Source organism: Rhinichthys klamathensis, unplaced genomic scaffold, assembly GCF_029890125.1.
Source record: "Rhinichthys klamathensis goyatoka isolate OS25496 unplaced genomic scaffold, OSU_Roscu_1.1 h1tg000370l_1, whole genome shotgun sequence".
Taxonomy (NCBI): Eukaryota; Metazoa; Chordata; class Actinopteri; order Cypriniformes; family Leuciscidae; genus Rhinichthys; species Rhinichthys klamathensis.
This window is the reverse complement of record NW_026606878.1, coordinates 875450-896408: the sequence shown is the minus strand read 5'-3', so window position 1 is coordinate 896408 and position 20959 is coordinate 875450. Positions and strand designations below refer to the sequence as shown.

At 35.6% G+C, this 20959-nt stretch overlaps 1 protein-coding gene across 2 annotated transcripts; it reads left to right on the top strand.

The window, feature by feature from the left end:
- The first annotated feature begins 441 nt into the window (after positions 1-441).
- Positions 442-19066, top strand: tspan9b (tetraspanin 9b). 2 transcript variants are annotated; one of them, XM_056233425.1, is made up of 8 exons: positions 442-705; positions 9549-9628; positions 14942-15133; positions 16446-16520; positions 16750-16851; positions 17080-17211; positions 18156-18239; positions 18345-19066. In XM_056233425.1, exons 2-8 carry the CDS (start codon positions 9566-9568, stop codon positions 18414-18416), a joined length of 720 nt encoding a protein of 239 aa, XP_056089400.1. In that variant the 5' UTR covers positions 442-705; positions 9549-9565; the 3' UTR covers positions 18417-19066. The 2 variants fall into 2 exon arrangements, with proteins under 2 accessions (XP_056089400.1, XP_056089399.1); XM_056233424.1 differs by lacking the exon at positions 442-705 and having other exon boundaries at positions 9205-9628.
- Positions 19067-20959: the final 1893 nt, after the last annotated feature.

Below are 20959 nucleotides of genomic sequence, written 5' to 3'. Positions count from 1 at the left end.
TTGACCTCTTGAGGCTGTCAGTCAAAGATTTCCCTTAAAATTAAATAAAAAAAACAACTCTGCATTTCTCCTCTAGCGTACTTCCTAATCTAGTTTATTGACACGTTGCTTTTGCTCCTCTTTTGTAGGCTAAATCGCTTTGGATAAAAGCATCTGCTAAATACATAAATGTAAATGAAGTCTATGCATCGCTTTACATAGCCTAAACCCTTTGTCGAGAGAAAGGTTTCAGGGCCTAAATGTGCCTTGTGCACACTTATTTCTAAATTTAACATATTTTGGGGAATTATAAGTTTAGTTTTTTTAAAATATATTTTTAATAAGCCTCGTGACGTTTTGAACTGCGTGTGAACGGGCGCCCCCTGCTAAAAAAAGGCCAGTAGTGTTTTTTTCCCTGTGGATTTCCAGCAGTGACGGTAAACGGACGGAGTGAAGTCACGCCTCTCCATCTTTCCTGCTGTTACACTGTTTCCGTTCGTGGGAAAACTTACTGCCTTTCCGATTTTTTCGAGCTCTTGAACTTTTCCCGACCACCATGAAAGCAAAAATCTGCTTACCGATAGTTTATATGCGTTTAACTTATATTGGTCACAGTTAAAACACCACTAGACCTCTATATAAACAAAAAAGCAAACGAAAGTGAGGGAGAGTTTCACTCGGAAAGAAGAAAGCAAATCGGAAATCCTAAGTTGTGCTTCCAATAAGGTGAGTAAGGCTTAAAAAACGACGAAAACGTTATACTTTTGTATGAAAATGTTTATATTTGTAATATTTACAATTGTGCACTAAGACACTATTCTCTTAGCTTGTTGTTGCTACTATTGATGTTTATCAGTTGCTCGTGTAGGCTATGTTTATATCAGTTTAGGGAAATACTATCAGTTTTGTTTTGTTATGTGGCTGTAATGTGTTATTTAAACAAAACAAAAAAGTATATGGAAGTTTAATAAGTGTGTATGGGATAATTTCTGCTACTACGGAAACTAGTTTTCTGTTATGGAAACTGGAAAGATAGCTAATGCTTATTACGCAGATATAGACGTACAGTAGATTGAGTAGATTTGTCTGTATTCACGTAGAAGGAGTGCAGCTGTGTTCAAGACCTACAGTTGAATAGCATTCAGGAAACTTCTTCTCGGTTGTTCAGAGAGGTACGATGCGCCTCTCCACGCGTGCGCGAGCCCGCAGGCTGTGATTTGCGCTGCACTGGAATGTGCAGAATTGGCGCAACTAAAAAGCGCATAGTTGAAAGCAGCTGCTGCCTGTAGACTCATGGAAACATTGACAACATTTGCATGCACATCATTTCCCTATTAAGGTCTGTGTTTACTTTTAGCCTTTAATCTGGAAGCTCTGCAGCTTCTGAAACATTACTGTAAATCAATCTGCCCAATATGTAGCCTACTAAATCGGATGGATTAATAGCCTACAATTTAAATAATTCACTTTAAATATTAACTCAATATTCTTAACATAATTTGAGTAATTTGCAAAGATAATAAGTAGGCCTATGGTATAAATAATGTAAACACACACACACACACACACACACACACATATGATATATATATAACTTGATTCTTAATACATTGTGTCGTTACCTGGATGATCCACGGCTGTTTTTTTGTGTGTGTGTGTGTGTGTGTGTGTGTGTGTGTGTGTGTGTGTGTGTGTGTGTGTGTGTGTGTGGTTTTTTCGTGATGGTTGTTCATGAGTCCCTTTTGTCTTTAGCCGTTAAACTGCCCAATGTTCTTCAGAAAAATGCTCCAGGTCCCACAAATTCTTTGGTTTTCCAGCATATTTGAACCCTCTCCAGCAGTGACTGTACGATTTCGAGATCCATCTTTTCGCATTGAGGACAGTTGAGGGACTCATTCACAACTATTACAAAAGGTATAAACAAAATTTATGGAGATGCTGGAAAACCAAAGAATTTGGTTGACTTTATATAAATGACTGTATATACATGTTCAGAACATTGGTTAAGCCTGTGGTCTTTACAGATCAAATTTGACCTATTTATGACCTTCCATTCACCATTTGGCCTTTCGTCTTTTTATGCCATGTTGAAATACATTTTTTCTGGATCCCAGTATATCTCATCAATTACCGCTCATTATTCTGGCAATCGGTTGTTAAATGTTCACTCAAGCCTCTCTGCTTTACATACTTAAATTACCACTTAGTATTCATATCAGGCTGACCAAGCCACTAGCAGCCAGCCAAGATAGTAGAGATAGCACAGTATCCGATTCTAATACCACTAGAGGGCAGTGCATCACAAAATTGCTTGCACCTCTAAAGAGGTCACGTGATTAGAGCTAAATAGTGTAATTAAAACAGAGAAAAGAGATCAAGTGTGAACTGGAGCAGGTCAGAGCACAGCATCTTTTGAATAGAAAGCAGAATAAAGCACTAATAACATAATTAAGGACCGAGACAACACAGAGTACGTCCTGTGCTGAATGTTCGCATCAAGGGCATTTTTACAATAACTGATTTTTAATGCTTTATAACTTTATGCTGTTCTTGAACTAACCTTAAACTTCACACTCATTCAAAACAACTTATGCACATTGGCTTGCTTTTTTTGTTAGGTTTCAGATGCATGAAAGGGAATTCATTTACCTGTTAAAGGTAAAATCTAATTTATCAAAGTCCTTCTTTCCATTCTGACAATGAAAATGTAATTTTCTGCATGGAAGGCATCTTTAATATTCATACGTGTGCAGGGAAGCTAAACATTAGAAATGCCATTGCTTGAAACAGTTGGTCTAATGAAAACGCCATAAATATATTGGACAGGCTGTTCTGTTATTGCTGTTGTTTTAGTCATGCTGCATACAGTCATCATATAAGTCTTCAGTTCAATGTGACTCATATTACTCTCTAGCGTGGACATGATGTGCGTTGACAGACATTTCAACAATACAAAAGTATTGTTAATATTTGTATAGGTACAAACCCAAGAGAATGGCCACTGTCACCTGCCCATATACGGGCAACCTATATTTACTTCACTATATTACTATTAAATCCTAATCTAGTCATGACAAACTATATATCGTTGGAAAGGTCTAAGACTCCTTAATAGATATTTTAGTGCTGTTTTTTTCTTACAAATTATGCATGAACAGTAATATATGAATTTATGACAAGAGTGCGCCTCAAAAAATCGACGTCATTACAGGAGTTTCTGACCTTTGTCACAAAAAGTTGACGCACACACTTTTAATAATTGAAACTTTGGTTTTTAATGCTAAAAGTTCATAATAAAACATAATCTAGTATTTGTCAATAAAAAAAGATAAAATTATATTTTAAAAGTATAATATATATATTATATATATATATTATTATTATTTTTTATTACTATATCACATAATCACATATTTTAGTTGTTATCATAAATTAGGTATCATTTGAAAGCTTACGAACTCAGAATTCATCCTTTTTTTAATAGGCCCCTCCCCTTTTGGGCATCATCTTTCATAATTTATTATCAAAAATGTTCTAATCTTGACAAAACACATATTGTCAGAAAGGTCTGAGTCTCAAGGTTACATATTTAGTAACAGAAGTGATATTTGGATAGAAATTTATTAATTTGTTATGGCAGAATGCATACAATTAAATTCAATGGAATGCAATGGCACCCGGTGGCTATTTTTGGTATTACGCCTAAACAAAATCTCATGGGAACTTCAATGTTTGTGATATCAACTTCAAATTTGGAACACAACTTGGTTAGATATATGGCTTTGACTTTCTGTCATTTTAAGGCTGAAACCTATATTAATTTATGTATATTTTTAATAATATATCATTTTAATAATTCTATTAATTTATTCCACTTCAGCAATAATCTGCCAAGAGTCTTCTTTTAAAAGAGACCAACCATAAGTCTTTAGTACAAAGGCTTCATGAATTACAACCGATTAAGTTTGGGTATAGTGCATTTTCACGTCAACGCTCAAAAAGGGGGGTGACAGCTAAAGGGTCAAAAGGCTTTTATGTGTGAATGCAGATGTGTTGAAAAACATGAGTGTGTAGTATATTGCATCATTAAATTATACCACACCTCAGACATCTTTGTTGCAGACCTTGATATGTGGCCTTGTTAGGAGATGATCGACGATATTCACTTCTCCTCTGACTGTTCATAATGATTTGGCTCATCAGTGTACATTTGCATCCGAGAACCATTAGAAAACCTGTGCTTATGGGTTGTGGGCAATATTAGCCCTAAAAGCATGCATATTCAAATGCATACTTGAAAATGGTATGCATGTGGGTTACCTGTAAAAACATATTATGATTTGGGGCCGGCTAATACTAAACTGGCAGGCTGTACCCTGGTGAAAAAAAAAAAAGCTAAGTATACTTGCAGCCAGACTAATTATCAGTATACTTCAAGTGTGTTAATGATTAGTTAACTTGACGTGTGCTATTTTGAAACAACTCATTTTGTACTAAGTATATTTTAGTTTTAATTAAATTGTAGTAAAGCATATCTTTAAGTGTATTTAGTGTACTAAATTGGACCAACTTACTTATAGTATACGCCTCTGTAGGGACTAATTACATGCTTGATTAGTGATATTAAAGTGTACTTTATTTATGTTTCAAGAACGTTACAAATCCATTACGAGTGTCTTCGAAACAAGCAATATACCATAAGTGTGTTTTTTTGGGTGTTTTCGCCTTTTATTAGGATAGGACAGTAGCTAGACAGGAAGTGAGGTGGGAGAGAGAGGAGGGATGGGATCAGAAAAGGCCAGGACTCGAACTCGGGTCTCCCGAAGCACATGTCGATGGGCAAGTGCATCGACTAATAATGTACATTATTTGTCTAATAATGTACATTTGTTATTGAAGACAAAGTATATTATTAGACAAATAAAACTTAGCTATACTTTGTACAAAATACTATAATGATGTATTTTGAAAGTATACTTTCAATGCATTGTTACAATGATCATTTCCAGCACAGTTAAAATATACCTAAAATATATTTTTAATAAAGTGCAAATAAATACACACTTTTAAAAAATAAACAGAATTTTCACTTAAAGTATATTTTTCGAAAATACACTAAAGTACAATTATTTTAAAGTGTGTTAAAAGTTGTATTGTGAAAATAGGTAAAATAATGATGCTAATATTTAAAATATTTAAAGATAGTACAATTTTTGTTAGTATATTTGCAATGTACTATTTAAAAAGGGAATATATTTCAAATACAATAAAGTATACTTTTTTTCACTAGGGTAGTATGTACAATTGGACAGTTAGTATGCAAATAGTGATTCATGCCAGGTAGAATGGTTTTATTTTAGGCAACTACTTGTGTAGTTCATTAAGCCGTTGCTTATGACACACCATATGTGACTTCACCTGTTTTTTCGTGCTCTTTATTGACTGTAGCTGCTGTTTAATTCTTAGAAAGAAAAAGTATAGCAGGTTAAAATAGCTTTTTGCTTGCTGGAGGAGGAAAACAGCACTAATTCTCTTCCTTCTTTCCCAGTACGCAACTTCCATTTCCCATAGAAAGTGTTGGAAAGTGCTTTTTTGCCAGCAAGTCAACCAGCATTCCCTGGATGGAGAGTTAATGGTAGTTGATTTACATATAGGGCAGACTGTTCGGGAATAAATCCCTCTTGAGTGCCCAGAGAGTGCGCTTTACATGCAAGCTGGCGTGTTCATCTGAACAAAATGGCCTGTTTGTAACCACAGTCATGTACAGTGAGAAACGTTCCTATAAAGACTAGAAAAGTTTGTTGTCTCAGAGGGATCTAAGTGTGTGTGTGTGTGTGTGAGCAGTATACTGAGCAGATCGGCAGGCAGATGTTCATTATAGCGTTTTATTATTGTGCTTCCTCAGAGTCTGTTTAAATAATATTCCTTAAACACACATCTGGGCATCTCAGCAGTTACTACATACTGTGGGATCCAAAACCTAGATATAAACAGCAATTTAGATTTTTTAAAAACAAAGAAAAATTCTAATATAAATTTAATGAGAAATATTAAAGATTCTGTACTATTTTCCCCACATATAATAATATATAATATACATTATGATTATAAAGCTATAAACAAAATCTGAATAAAAAGCTAAATAAAAGCATTTTTACCACTCAAACTAGTACATATGTGATTGAGTTTAGAAAGAAATTGAATCTCCTGAAGCATATATAAAAAAAATATATAAAGTTCTCCAGACATAGTACTTTTCTGGCATGATTTACATACTGACAGAGTACCAACATGTGAACATGCACAAATGATGCAAGAAATGGTCATAAAAACAATAATAATATGCAATAAAATACACGTTCAGCAAGACTTTGGTAAATATTACGAAAATCAATTAACTTTAAGAATACTTCTGTTACACTCTCTCTCTCTCTCTCTCTCTCTCTCTCTCTCTCTCTCTCTCTCTCTCTCTCTCTCTCTCTCTCTCTCTCTCTCTCTCTCATCAGATGTCTTGCAATCCTCTCTGTCTTCTATTCTCTGTATGTATAATAAATGACTGGTTCCTGCCTGTGGATGCGTTAAGTACCTGTGAACAGATATTTTGCACTGCTTCTCCTGTTATGTTCTATTCAGGCACCCAGACAGCTGCCACGTGAGACGCACAAGCCATAAAATATTCCATAAGAGCACATAGTGTTATGTGCTACTTTTTGGGTATTTAGACATGTGGTACTACTACATGTGCTGTTCCTGTAAGAACAGATTAGAATCAGGAGTTTAATTTTAGCAAATAGTTCACCCAAACAAAGTATGTTGCAGTGTACTTGTTTCGCAATACCAAAATTATGATCTTATAAGTTATAATCACACTGAAAATTTTGGAATCACCATTACATTTTTATTGTTTTTGAAAGAAATGTATATTTACCCAGTCATGGCTGTCTGTCAGTCATGACAAATGTCAGTTCTGGTTGTATAAATTAACATAATTTAATCTTTAATGAACGAACATGATTTAACAATGGAAAAAAAAATATTTAGAAATTAATTTTAATTTAGATTATTAAATGGTTGTTAAAAAATGCTGCTCTAGATACCTAATGCATTAACTTATTATTGCAAAAAATAGTTATTAATCTTATTTCAAAATGTTGTTTTGACTATTTTTTTTTCCAAAAAGATAAATGCTCAAAATATTCAATTTATTTATAAAGCATAAATTAATTTTCTTAGTGATTCCAATGTAGTGTATTGTATAGTGAAACCTCACAGTTATAACTTTATTTTATATTGACTTGTAATGAAAATCCCCATAAAAAACTGTGCCAAAATAGGCTAATTAAAGGAACAATTTACATTTATGGGAACCCCTCAAAAGTATTGGTGTACAAATTTGCTGGCAGTGTGTGGAGCTGTGAGAAATTGTTATCCACCATAACAGCAAAATAAACACTTTTCAGTTAATAAAATCCTGTCTAATGAGTTTCCTGAGTACATCAGATCTCACAAAACATCCTCGGGGTGAAATACACAGTCAGCTCCATACAACACACACACACACACACACACACACACACACACACACACACACACACACACACACACACACACACACACACACACACACACACACACACACACACACACACACACACACACTGTTACACAATGTCACTATGCCATTTAATTAGAGTGGAAAGAGCACTGGAGAGAAAGAGCAATTATAGCTAACAAAATAGTAAAAGGAGGATCTCTACAGAAATATACACACACATGCATGTTTAGTTACGTAAATACATTTTTTGTACATATATTAACCAAATTATAATAATTCAGGCTAACCTTGCTTCAGGCTTCACTCTATCTCACATTAGAGGTCAGTAATCCTAGCCAGTGGTTAAATCAGGATCACTATCAACAGGAAAGACTCTCTTTGAATGTGACTTTGGTTTGATAGATTGAAATGGGAATGAGAGACTGCAGTCTGGACTGGCATCCGAACGTTTGTAACTTCAAACCTCTCAAAGTTAATCTAATTATTATCTATTAAGTTAATGCTGTTCAGGGTAGAGGGTGTTTTGTGGGGTTGTTGGTAGCTGGTTGGTTGGGTGTTTTAGATTCTAGGGGTTTGTATATTTTCTAACAATGCAGTCAGGTTTTTTTTCTTTCCATTAAGGGGCCAAACAGTAAAATTTGGCAAATGTCAATGTAAAGACAAAACTGTATTAAACATATTTAATTAATGTACGTTTGTACATTAACTTTGACAGAATTAAAAAAAACAAAATCACATTTTTACAGAGCACCAAATTCATAACCCAGTTTGAAAAGCCCTGTATTATTGGTTTCATATTTTCAGCAGGCAGACAGTAAAACAAAGCAAATGCATGTTGTCTTTAAAGTTTGTTTAATGTGTAAATGTGTGTTTAAAGTTCATGAAGAGCACCATCACATAGCACCCAAAAAAAAACAAAAAAAACATCAGATCCACTCTCTAAACTTGGTAGGCTATTACAACAGCGAAATGATTTGGAAACATTAGCACTGCACAATCTCTCTGCAGAATTGCTCTTAGGCGAGATGGCATGCGCACACATGCAAACTCGCAGGAGTTACACATACTACTGCACACACATGTGCTAGGATTTGTTTTATTCCCTCAATCAGCTTTCATTTTCTCGCTTGGCTTGTGATACTTTCAAAAGGTACGTGGGAAGGGAGATAACGCATCCATTGACCTGCAAACAGATTGCCCAAAGTGTAGGAGGAGGAGCCAAAGAGAGAGAGAGAGAGAGGGGGATGAGTGGATGAAGGTAGGTGGATGCAGAGAGAGTGACGGAGCGCTAGTTGGGATGGAAAAAGCCGGGAGAGCAAAATCTCTAATAATAGCACTGCAGGGAAGCGAGAGCGTGCAGAGAAAAAAGTGGTACATGCAGCAAAGCGAATCATGCTGAACCAGAGCAGTGAAAGAATGCGATGGAGCGAGAGCGGGGAAAGTTGAAAACGCATGCTCCACATTCCCACACGCAGGATAGAAAAGGCAGAAAGAAGAAAAAGATAAATACCAAGCACAGGGAGAAAGGCGTGCTCAGTGCAGAAGAATTACGGATCAAAGACCCGTTGGAGAAGAAGGCACTTAGACATCTGTAACCTCCAAAGTTCTGGTGTTTATGCGAGCGCGTCTGTTTCATTTAAATCTGTTTCCTTCAAATGGTAAATTTGAAGACATGTGCTAAGTTGCAGCTTGTGTGAGTCTGTGTGTGAAACATGCCCTCTGCTCTGCCTTCATCCGATGATGCAGAGGTGTGAGAGCCACGAATCCGAGGTCCAGCGTAGCCCCTCATTGGACAGCGCAGAGTCAGAATTCACCCGGGCGGCCCGTCGGGGTCACCGCCTGGCAGTGGGGGCTTTCTATGGCTCCCGGGGCTCAAATGTCAAAGATCAAACAGCACAGAACGAAGGAGCCGTAGTTGCGGTCCCGCCGGGAGGAAAGCCTCAGGATACACGCGTGTCTGCCCGTGGGAAGTATGTTGTGTTTTACCTGGACTTGTCGTTTGTGTTGCTCCTAGAGTTCGAGAAGTTGAAGATGGCTCGTGGATGCCTGTGCTGTGTCAAATACATGATGTTTCTCTTCAACCTGCTGTTCTGGGTGAGTATACAGCATGTATTATCCAAATGTACTTGTTTAAAAAAAAATGCTTTCTCTTATCCATCTTTGATGTGCAGAGACTGTTGTTGTAAGCTAGTGTGTGTATGAGGATTTCTCCCAAAGTTAACATGGTGTCTCTGTGGCACTTTCGAAACAATGCGCTGTTTGTTTGAATGGTTCAGCAATGTTAATTTCTGGCTCAGCCACTGATGTGAGTTTGGGAAAGAGTATTAGTGTTTGATAAGCATCACTGCCAAGCATCACTATTATTACCTCTTATACTTGGGATTGTCTATTATAGACAGCTATTTATATCTTTGTATTATAGCTATATAGCTATTTGCACTATTCTGCTGCTATTAGTTGTGCCCATGGTGGCAAAATTCTTATGAGAGGAGAGTATGTGGGTTTTCAAACAGTGGATGTTCATGTGAGATTATTGGCAAATGATAAGATGCGTGGTGTTTTTGTTTTAAATACTGTGTTTTTATTTTCTCTCACAATCGTGAAAATATTAGATAATATAAAAACAACATTTGATTTAGAAAAGTAATAGAAATTAATTCAATCTTTATGTAGGCTGAAATTGCCATCTAAAGTGCTTCAATAGCTAAAAACTGGTAGTTGTGAATGTGGTCTGTATAAAACAGTTTCTAAAGATCCCAATAATCACAAACAACCTGAAAATCATGCAAATGTCATGTAACCCTTAAAAGAAATTCCAATTTCCGTCAGAAATGAATTTTTAAGACACTAATTATTTGTATTTAATTATTTATACAATTATATTCAAAATGCACTTAGCTCACAAATCAGTTTGAATGGACATGACGCTCTTGGTAATAACTGTATATTGTATATTGGTGAAAATGGATACCATAGTCAATGTTTGTAAGGGTTTGTCATGTGAGCTGAGGAAAGGAGGTTACTCATGAGGTGTTAAATGCTCTTAGATCAAAGGCAGTAATACATATTCATCTGAACCAGAGTATTCAAATGAACCACCCTCTTTTCCTCTTGCTCTCTTTCATTCTAACATCCCTTATAGGCTCACCATTTAACTTTTCATTCATCTGTGTTGTTGTTGTAGTGGACATACAACAGGAAGTCTGTGTCAGATTATGGTTCTGTGAGTTGTGAGATTTCTCTCGTTTGATCTGCTGCGCCTGTGTGTTGTTGTTTGTTTGATTGTGAGCGGGTTTAATGACGGATGCACCAAATCACAAGCAGGAAACTTGAGAAAAAAACTCCCGACTGATCTGAAATCTCCCACTGCACACACACCCACATATACACCCATATAGCGATGGAAAGGGAACATAAAAGAATAGGGAAATTATGAAAAGATCGCAAAGGCCTGGAGATTTTACACTGGTAGACTTTAAACAGTGGGGCGGAGAGGGAATAAAAAAGACGGAGGAGGGAGAGATAAAGATAAAAGTGATTTGAAAATGAGACGCAGAAAGCTTTATATAGAATTACCTTGAGATGGAACGGTTTGTCTAAGCACTTTGGTTTTCTTTTGGTTTGCTGGAATTTAATTATGGAGTTCAATTTTTCTATTTGAATCGAAATGACTTTCCTGTTCTGAATTACAAGGTTTAGAGAGGCGTTCAATAAAGTCTTCACATAACATAATACAAAAAAAAAACTTGATCTTCCTGCTTATGTGAAAGACAGTTGACAAATCTTGTGCATTTTTATTATATTTTGCCTAGGATGTAAATGGGATGGTAATGATGTTTCTGAGTTGAGTTGAGGGGGTGTTTTAGGTTGCTGTTAATCTATATTTCATGTGTTTGACATTACTGAGCCTGATGGCTTTCAGCTCCATGTTTAATACATGAGTCAGAAAGTTAGGGCCTTCACTTTTCATAAGGTCACAAACACACAGTACACTCATTAGTGAGTGTGAGGTCAGTTTTGCATAATATGTGGTCTGTTAACACAACGGACTCAACTGACTCTCTCTTGTTGTGGCATCTTATTTCTAATACTTATTCATCAATGCTACCTACATTTTGTTCCTTTGCATTCTACCTTTTCCCCTGTCCTTTCTATTAATTTCCTTTCTTTTCTTTCCTTTTTAATTTCCTTTCCATTTTTCTTTGCCTGTCCTTTTCTATCTATTTCTTTCCTTTCTTTTTTAATTTCCTTTGCTGTTCATTTTCCTGTACTGTCTTTTTCCATTTCCTTTCCATGGCCTTCTTTTCTGATCTGGTCTTCTTTCTTTTCCTTTCTTTCTTTCCCTTTTCCTATTCTTTGACCTTTCATTTCCTTTTTAATGTTACTATTCCATTCATTTCATTCATTTCCTTTTCTATCCTTCTCCTGTCATTTGCCCTTTCCTATTTCCTTGTTTCCATCTTTTTCTATTCTTTTCCTGTCCCCTTTTTCAGCGGCGCTGGTTCCGGAAGTATTTTTTTCCATTCATTTCTACCATAGGGATTTAAAAAAGTCTTCTATAAAGCATTATAAGCCATGACCAACCAGCAGCTACAAGGTGAATCATTACATTGATTTACAAAGATGAAAGGTACAAAACTGTGTACGGCTATAGTGAGGGAAAGAACTACAATCCCATGAAGCATTGCGTACAGCACAATCAAACTAAAAGTGATGGAAATATATAAAACTATTCATTTAAAAATGTTGATTATATAAAAACAATGTTTTTGCAAAATATGCATATATATACGAATTATTTTGAGATCGTAGGGAGGCCGACTCGATTACCATTCGCAGTGCTGAGTGGGCGGAGCTAACAAACTCTTGGCGTGTTTGGCTTCTTTCGACTCAGAAGTTTCTGTGCAGCATCATGGGTATATGTAGTTTTTCACAACTGCTGTTAAACACAATTATTTTAAAACCTAGTTGAAATAATGCAGGCTGGCGGCTTAACAGAAGCAAATACCATTGATTAAAAACCTCGTAGCTCACAGTAGGTCTGTCTTTAACATTTTACATGTTATCATTAAAAATCCATTTCCCTATGGAGAAAATTAATGGCATTTTTACTTCTGACTGTTGCCCTCTATTCCTTTTCTTTTCCCTGTCCTTTTCTGTTCATTTCCTTTTTCCTTGTTCTTATCTTTTTCTTTTTTTTTTTCTTTTTTCTGTTCATGTCGTTTTCTATAATTTATTTTCGTCTCTTTTTATTCCTTTTTTCATAGTCCTCTCCTGGCCTTTGTCTTTGTCTTTTTCCTGTTATGATGACAGTTCATTTCTTGTCTCAGGCCATTTCCATTCATATGTCATGTCCTTTCCCTTTTTATTTCTTCCTTTTTCTTTTTCTCTTGTTCTTATCCTTTATTTTTTCCCCTTCTTTCTATTGTCTCCGCTGTCCTTTCTGCGGTCTTCTCTTCACACACCTTCAATTGTGTTCAATGCTGGCTACTTCAGGTCATTTATCTAGTGAATGTGTGCTTCAGTCTGCGTGTGTTACATCACAAACAAACCGTCTCCCAGTTTGAAATGCAGGATTAGATTAAGAACAAACCCATTATGAAGGATTTTCCAAAGGCAGAGAGAATAGGTTGAATTCAATTTGATTTGTTTGTGTGTCTTCATTCTGGTAGTGCATCGTGAATACTAAAATTTGGGTTAAAAGCTGTTTATTATCCAGCATGGTCTGTCTGCTCCTGTGGACAGAATAGTATTATTCTCTGCTCTTCCTGTTTATGTTTTATTTTGTTATTTTCTAGTTTGTGTGCTCTTTGGCTTATTTTTCTTGCTTGCATTTGCTCCCTAATTATTTCCTCTCAGACGTTTTGATTACTGTGCCACACTTTTCATTTTCATGGCTTTTAAAAGTTTTGATCATCTTTAACCTATTTTTCTGACTCGCTGCTCTCCCCTCTCTCTCTCTCTCTCTCTCTCTCTCTCTCTCTCTCGCTCACACACACCTGTTTTATCTCTTATTATTCATACTCATAATTTTCCGAGCGTAAGGATTCTGGCTCATTTTAGATTCTTCGTGGTTCTCAGAGTGCATGCTGGGTATTTTCTCGAGGGAACTGAATGACACATCTTTTCACCTTCAGTTAAACTCAAAAGAAGAGTGTGTGGGGAGCCAGACCGCTGCACTCTAGGGCATTTCGTGCAATGACACACATAATGTTAGAGAGGATTAACAGAGAACATCTTGCCCTGCACATTTTTCATTTTAAAGACTTTATATTATATTTTTAGATTTTTTATATTATATTTTAACTTATATATTATATATTTTATATATATTAAAATATATAATATATATAAAATATCTAAAATATATTTTAACATTTATTATAAGTTAATATTTAAAAACACAAATGATTTAGCATTGTTAAATGTAATCTTATAATCTTAAAATGAATGTCCATTTTTCATACTATAAATTATAATGTTGATGATGCCTAAAGTCTCTTGTAGCATTTAAAACATTGATTTGATTTTAGTTTTAATTGATTTAGTTTTATTTATACAAATTTTATATGTTAATATTTATTTTAATTAGTGCTGTCAAATCGATTAATCGCATCTAACATAAAGGTTTGTAAATATATATTTGTGTGTGTGTCAGTAATTTATCAGTCATCATCGGCCATGACATAAGAGTTTAATCGTCAAGATAAATATGTTTAACTTTATCTTGCTGAAAGATTATATACAAATGTGATCTTAAAATGTGAATGGCTTATTTCTATTTGACTCTGCTTGGTAAATTGGGATAAAGCAGAGCATTTTGACATTTTTGTTTAAAATTAAATTTTGCTGCAATTAAAAAAAAAGAACAGCAATTTTTATCTGACATGCACACACACGTACCATCTTGTTCTGCAAACACAGTATTCTGGGGTTTTTGGAGCTAGTGCAGGTTTGTTAGCTAACTTTCTCCTTTTGCCTGCCTTTAGCAGACTGGAATACTTTTACATTTCAGTTACCTGAGCATGAAATTACTACTTCACACCTTGTACGGTCTAGACACACACACAAAATTCACACTTCAATACTCAACAACCTTTATTGCGGTCCTATTAGCATTTATATTGCTCTCACAGCAGGGAGAGCTGACACAGATATCATTTTGTTGATTAGGCCTGCAACACTAACTATAACTTACCTTGAGTGATATTGAGTTCACAAAGTGGTGCAGGTGCTTCTGAGACCTACTGACTACAGAGATGGAAACTGAAGAGTTGCTCTAATACTTTATAAAACTTTTGCACAAGTAAAAGCCTGACGAAATACTACCGAACTGAACGGTTATGCGTGTTTGATCTAGTTTCTGTGTGTTTATTTATATGAAACACTCTCTTTGTCTCTCCTCAGTTGTCGGGCTGTGGGTTGTTAGGCGTCGGCATCTGGCTGTCTGTTTCTCAGGGCAGTTTTGCCACATTCTCCCCCTCTTTCCCCTCCCTCTCAGCCGCCAATCTGGTCATTACATTGGGTTCCGTCGTCATGGTAACGGGCTTCCTGGGTTGCCTCGGTGCCATCAAGGAGAACAAGTGCCTGTTGCTAAGTGTAAGTCGACACCTACATCTCCCACAATGCACACTGTATAATGAACTAATTTTTAACCCAGGATTGTTTTAACCATGGGTTAGTGTAATCCTGGGTTGTCAGGTTTTGAGATTTCACAATTGCAAAACCTGTCTTAATTATGCATGTTATGTCCTCTACAAAGCACATACAAATTTGATTCTGTAGTTTAGGGATTCACAAAAACTTTTTTTGTCAGCCAAGACCTAAAATATTTACTTGAGTACCATCTGAGATTAATATTTCAGTAATGTAACAAAAAATTTATATTGTTCATGGTTCTTTGCTGCCGGTTAATGGTCACATGACATGCATGTAAACAAATAAAATATATTTTTTTTTTAGTAAGCATTTTACTTTGAATGTTTTTATTTGAAAATTATTATTTAAATTATTTAAAATTTGACATTTTTATGATTTTAATTAATTATAAGCTTTTCATTAACTATAAGCATATAGGCCTTAAAGTTTCTCAAACATGCAAAACAGCTCAAACATGCATTTTAGTCTTAGACTAAGCGTAAGCTTTGTCTGTGAATCCGGGCAATAGTGTTAAACATTAAAACAAGATATTTACAGACCTTTGAGTATGTCTATATAGTAAAGCATTTTTACTTGTTGTCCAGAAAACTACTATGGACCAATGTGTACCTCATGTAAATGATTCACAATACGGCGTGCAGCATCAGGGGTCTTTGTAGCGCTGCGTTGATGGAGAGTGTGGGAGTGGAGAGAAAGCTGCGCTGATGAGATGCTGCGAGTGAGGAACAAAAGCATGCCTATCTCCATTCCCACGTTCAAACTGCTACCATTGTTATGAATGGTGCAAAAACATGTCAAATTCCACTCGCTTCTAGTTTCTGTCAGCCTTTGGGTGACACTTGTTGAGTATTATGGCTTGAAGCCTCCGCTAAGAAAAAAAAATATATATACATGGCCACGCTTTAGTTTAGGGTCAATTCTCACTATTAACTAACTATTAACTATGACTTTTGCCTCAATTAACTCCTAATTACTGTTTATTAATAGTTAGTAAGAGGTTGTTAAGTTTAGGTATTGGGTAGGATTAAGGGATGTAAAATATGATCATGCAGAATAAGGTTTTATAAGTACTAGCAAACAGCCAATATAATAGTCAAATGCATGCTAATAAGCAAGTAGTTAATTGACAACTCAATGGCACAATTGACCACTCGCAATCAAATATTCCACAGTATAAATATGTACTGTATGTCTTATGTAAAGCACTTTGTTGTGTATAGTTTACTTACTTTTACTCTCTTTTGACTTGTAGTTCTTCATTGTTCTGTTAATCATTCTTCTGGCAGAGCTGATTTTGCTCATCCTTTTCTTCGTGTACACAGAAAAGGTACAGTACGAACACCAAGCATTACACACCCTCTCAATCTGTCTATTTCACACACACAATCACAGAACTTACCACCCACCGTGCCCAGACTCTCATTACCCACACCAATCCTGACAACACCAACAGCCCACACACCTTATATTTACTCTCAGTAATCTTAAAGTTTTCTTCATTTCCAAACATCTGCTCTGTAACTCGTGAAGAAAATGTGATTTAAACTCTTCTGCAGGTGAGTGAGAATGCTAAACAGGACCTTAAAGACGGCCTGCGCCTCTACAACACGGACAATAACGTCGGCCTCCGCAACGCCTGGAACATTATCCAAGCTGAGGTGTGTGTGCATGAGTGCAGGTGTGATATACTGTCGTCAGTGACAGTAATGGTGGGTCACTGAGAGTTCAGGTAGTTGATTGGGCCGTCTATCCACAGCTGCTCTCCACAGAATTGTGGAAGATAACTCATGAAGTCTCTCTAGTATTGAACAATATGCAGACGTCTGCAAAAATTTTGTTTTTGAAGTGTGGGAATGATGCATCTGAATATGTACTCTTTCTCTCAGTGGGAGTGCTGTGGTGTAACTGGGCACACAGACTGGCATGATGCCCTGCAGGAGAAAACAGTGCCAGACAGATGCTGCCAGGAGCACTACAGAGAGTGCGGTCGCAACGCCACTAACATCTTCTGGTCACAGGTACGATTGTTTTATTTTATTTTATTCTTTAGTTTTATTTTACTTCGTTTTATTTTATTACTGGAACCTTATTTTAATGCCTTTTTTTTAAATTCATCCTTTATACTATGTTTTTATTTTATTCTATTTTATTACTGGAACCTTATTTTAATGCCTTTATATTAATTAATCATTTATTCTATTTATTTTATTTTATTACTAAAAACTTATTTTAATGCCCTTATATTAATTCATCCTTTTTATTTTTTATATTTTATTTTATCTCTTATTTAAACCTCAATAGCAAAAAGTAATTTCAACCAATCAAAATGATTGTTTCAGTGAATCGATTCAAAACATTCATTCATTTGTACTTTCATTACACTGTTTTAGTATCGATTTATGTCTGTAAATATTGCAGTTTATTGGGGCACATGCAGTTTATCGAGCATATTAAATGAGTAATAATCAATTTAACAATGATTCATTTAATTAGGAAATTTTGGGATTATTTTTAACTAGATTTTACTGTATTGTACAACAACAACAAAAAAGTAATTAATACAAAAATATTTTGTTAAACTAAAATGTTTTTTATTCAGTTGTAGAAATGAATCAAACGAATCTCCTTTTTTAGCTAGTGCTAGTAGTTTACAAGTTATTTAGATGAAATTTCCCTTGACTAGTCACTCTAAATGAGGTCATCATAAATTCTGTGATCGTCCAGATTAATAATGTAACTGAGTTATATATTTTATTCCCCCTTTGAACAGCTTTAATGTAGTTAGCTACTCTTTCTTACTAGCTTGTACCATAGCTGACTGCTTAAAAAGTAGTACTTTTAAATTATGAATATCATGCACATTGTAAAAAGTTTCAACATTTTCAAACAGTTTTAAAGCCGCCCCAACCTGACTCATAATCTTATTGCACTTTGCAACGCACCTCTTCTTTCTTACCTTTAGGGCTGCTACGAGAAGGTTGAGGAATGGCTGAACGACAACAAACATTTGCTTGGAACCATCGCGATGTGTGTGCTGGTCTTACAGGTACAAGCATTACGATTACACTCATCCTGGCATAGTTTTGCCTCTAATGTTGTCACATCCTTTTTGATGCACACCCATGCTGATGTCATTTCCTCTATTTTGCAGCTGCTCGGGATGGCCTTCTCCATGACCTTATACCAGCAGATTCACAGGGCGGGAAAGAAGTATGATGCCTAGAGAAAGCCCAGTGTTACACGACAAAAAACACTTTGAACACCTTATGTATTATTTCAAAGCCCCGTTTCATGCCATCACAAACTATTACCATTGAAAATGAAGCTTTTTTCGGACTCTATCAGATTTAATTATGTAAAACAGGCTGTAGATATTTTTGCTCAGCTGCTGAGTGGCTTTTTTTTTTTTTGGCCTGAGGTCTAACTGCAACTGTAAGATGAAAACTATACTAGTGAAGGGAATAGATTGTGAGAAGCAATTATGGATGTTTGCAACCGTTAAGCAGGTCTTGGAAATAGGCCATTATGAACTGTACAAAAATGCCCAAGTCATGTAAGATTGGACTTTGGAGATCGCAATGCACATAAAAGGATACGTTCACTATTTCTCTCTTGGACTGTTGCGTACACGTAGATGCAATTTCCTTTGTTGATGTAATATATCAATCGCATGCTGTATATATTTTACATTGACATAAGCGTACTGTACAATTGCACACAAACAATCCTTTATCTGATGACTTAAGTGTTAGGGAGAGTGGGGTAAGATGCGTCAATTCCTTAATCTACCAAAAACTGTGCACAATTTTTGTAATATTATTAGATAATCAGAAAGGCTCTAAATGTATGTTTTTAGCATGTTAAAGTAAAATGCGTGGCAAGTAAATTAATTTATGTAAAGTACATTTTATTCCGAATATTTCTCAATTTTGATATACAGTATATAGTTACATAAATTATTTGACTAAATTTGGGCTTTACATATTCTGGATATTTTCAAGATATTTCTATCATTTGAAAAGTGTCACAGCTTACCTAACTCTTTCCTACTTTCAGTTAATACGAAATATGAAATTGTTTATTTGTATGAGAGAGAGAGTCTAGGCTAGTCATCTGCTCGCTCTGGGGCTTTGTGTCCTGGTGACTCTCTTCTCGTCCTTGTCTACTCTCTTTGTTTTCTCGCTCACTGATCTTTTCAAAGTGCATCTGTACTGCCAGGAGGCAAACGAGCTATCCTACTCCGCCTACCGTCAGGGAAGAGAGGGAGATGAGATCAAAGGATGCAGGATATAGAGGTTAGGAAATAGAGAAAGACCTAATAACGGCCTCTCCTGAAAACAAACAGCATCATGCAATGACACCTGAAAGAGTGCAATGAGAGTTAACCTATAAGCCATAACCTCGGCGAGCTGTTTCTGTCATTTTCCTAAAATACGTTCCTACTCGTAATCAGTTTTTGAGGTCTAAAGGTATATTTTAATCCACAGATTAAATAGCTGCATCATTACAAAGTATTGAATTATCTGGATAATTTATTACCATGTGATATATCTGCATTACTGTTTAACCAACATATTATTTTAAATAAAAAGAAAAATGTTTTAAATAAACTGTTCTTGTCTGACATAAATATATTACAAAATATCTGCCTCCAAAAACTAGGAAAAATATTATTCATGTTTTATGAATTATTCATATTCCAGCATACATTACAGTTAAGCACTAGCAAAGCTGAATAATAATGATGTAATGTAAATACATTGTGCAAACATGTTAAATCAATGAATGTCAGTGGCCAGTTTGATGTTTTGTTTTTATGCCTTTATGCTAATTTTATAGAGTGCAAACTGTATTTGTCTATTGGTTGTCTAGTAACTCTCACACCATGGGATGTCCAGATAATTGATCTCTTTCTCAAACTTAAGGTTTTTCAATTAGGTAAACAAGGAATGAGCTACTGTAGGTGAGTCACATCCTGTTTTTCTATGATAAATATCCTTGCTGGTGCGTAGACCGTGGACCTTTATTTATTTATTTGAAGGATCTTCTGGTGAAATGGTTCAGGTAGCTTGTAGTCTGGAGTGCGTTTCTGTACACTTTAACACACTTGCTTCACGTTTAAAGCGCTCTTAAATTTTATTAAAGCATAAACGGAATTAGGGAGTAAAACAAAACATATATTATAACAACTTTATACAGCTCAAAATACACAACAATACAAAATACAAAGTAGAAAACTGTATTGTCTCTTGTTCTCCCCAGAAGAGAGATGTGGAGAGAGGATGGACCTCTCTGCAATACATGAAGGAAGGGCCTTTGTTGTCTCTTTTAGATCTGCTGTGTGATGTTTGGCATTGAGATGAAACTAAAGCTGCTGTTTGGTGATTAGTCTCTGTCTCCATCTGTTGGCCAAACACTGGATATAGTTGTGTGAATGTTAGTGTGTGAAATATATAACTTAAAAGATATTCTCTCAAACATACTCTTATTCGCATACATGCAAACATATGGTTTCATCATTGGTTTCAATTGTTCACACACACACACACACGATTCAAATGTGTCTCTGATGCCCCCGTGCTTGGATGGATGTGTGTGGTATATTGTTATGTGTTTCAGAGAACAATGCCTTGTGGTATCTTTGCTTTTGACATGTCCTAGCAGTATATATAAATATATATGTGACGCAGTTACTTTATAGGGTTAAGTTTAATTTTAGAGAGAGAGAGATTTCCTGCTTTTTGTCTCACAAAACATTGTATTGAG

What these genes read in the sequence shown, in the direction of transcription:
- tspan9b (XM_056233424.1), top strand. Translation starts at nt 9,272, where the DNA reads ATGATGCAGAGGTGTGAGAGCCACGAATCCGAGGTCCAGCGTAGCCCC. An exon ending in TCTTCAACCTGCTGTTCTGG is followed by an intron (nt 9,629 to 14,941) that starts GTGAGTATACAG and finishes GTCTCTCCTCAG; the next exon opens with TTGTCGGGCTGTGGGTTGTT. An exon ending in TCTTCGTGTACACAGAAAAG is followed by an intron (nt 16,521 to 16,749) that starts GTACAGTACGAA and finishes ACTCTTCTGCAG; the next exon opens with GTGAGTGAGAATGCTAAACA.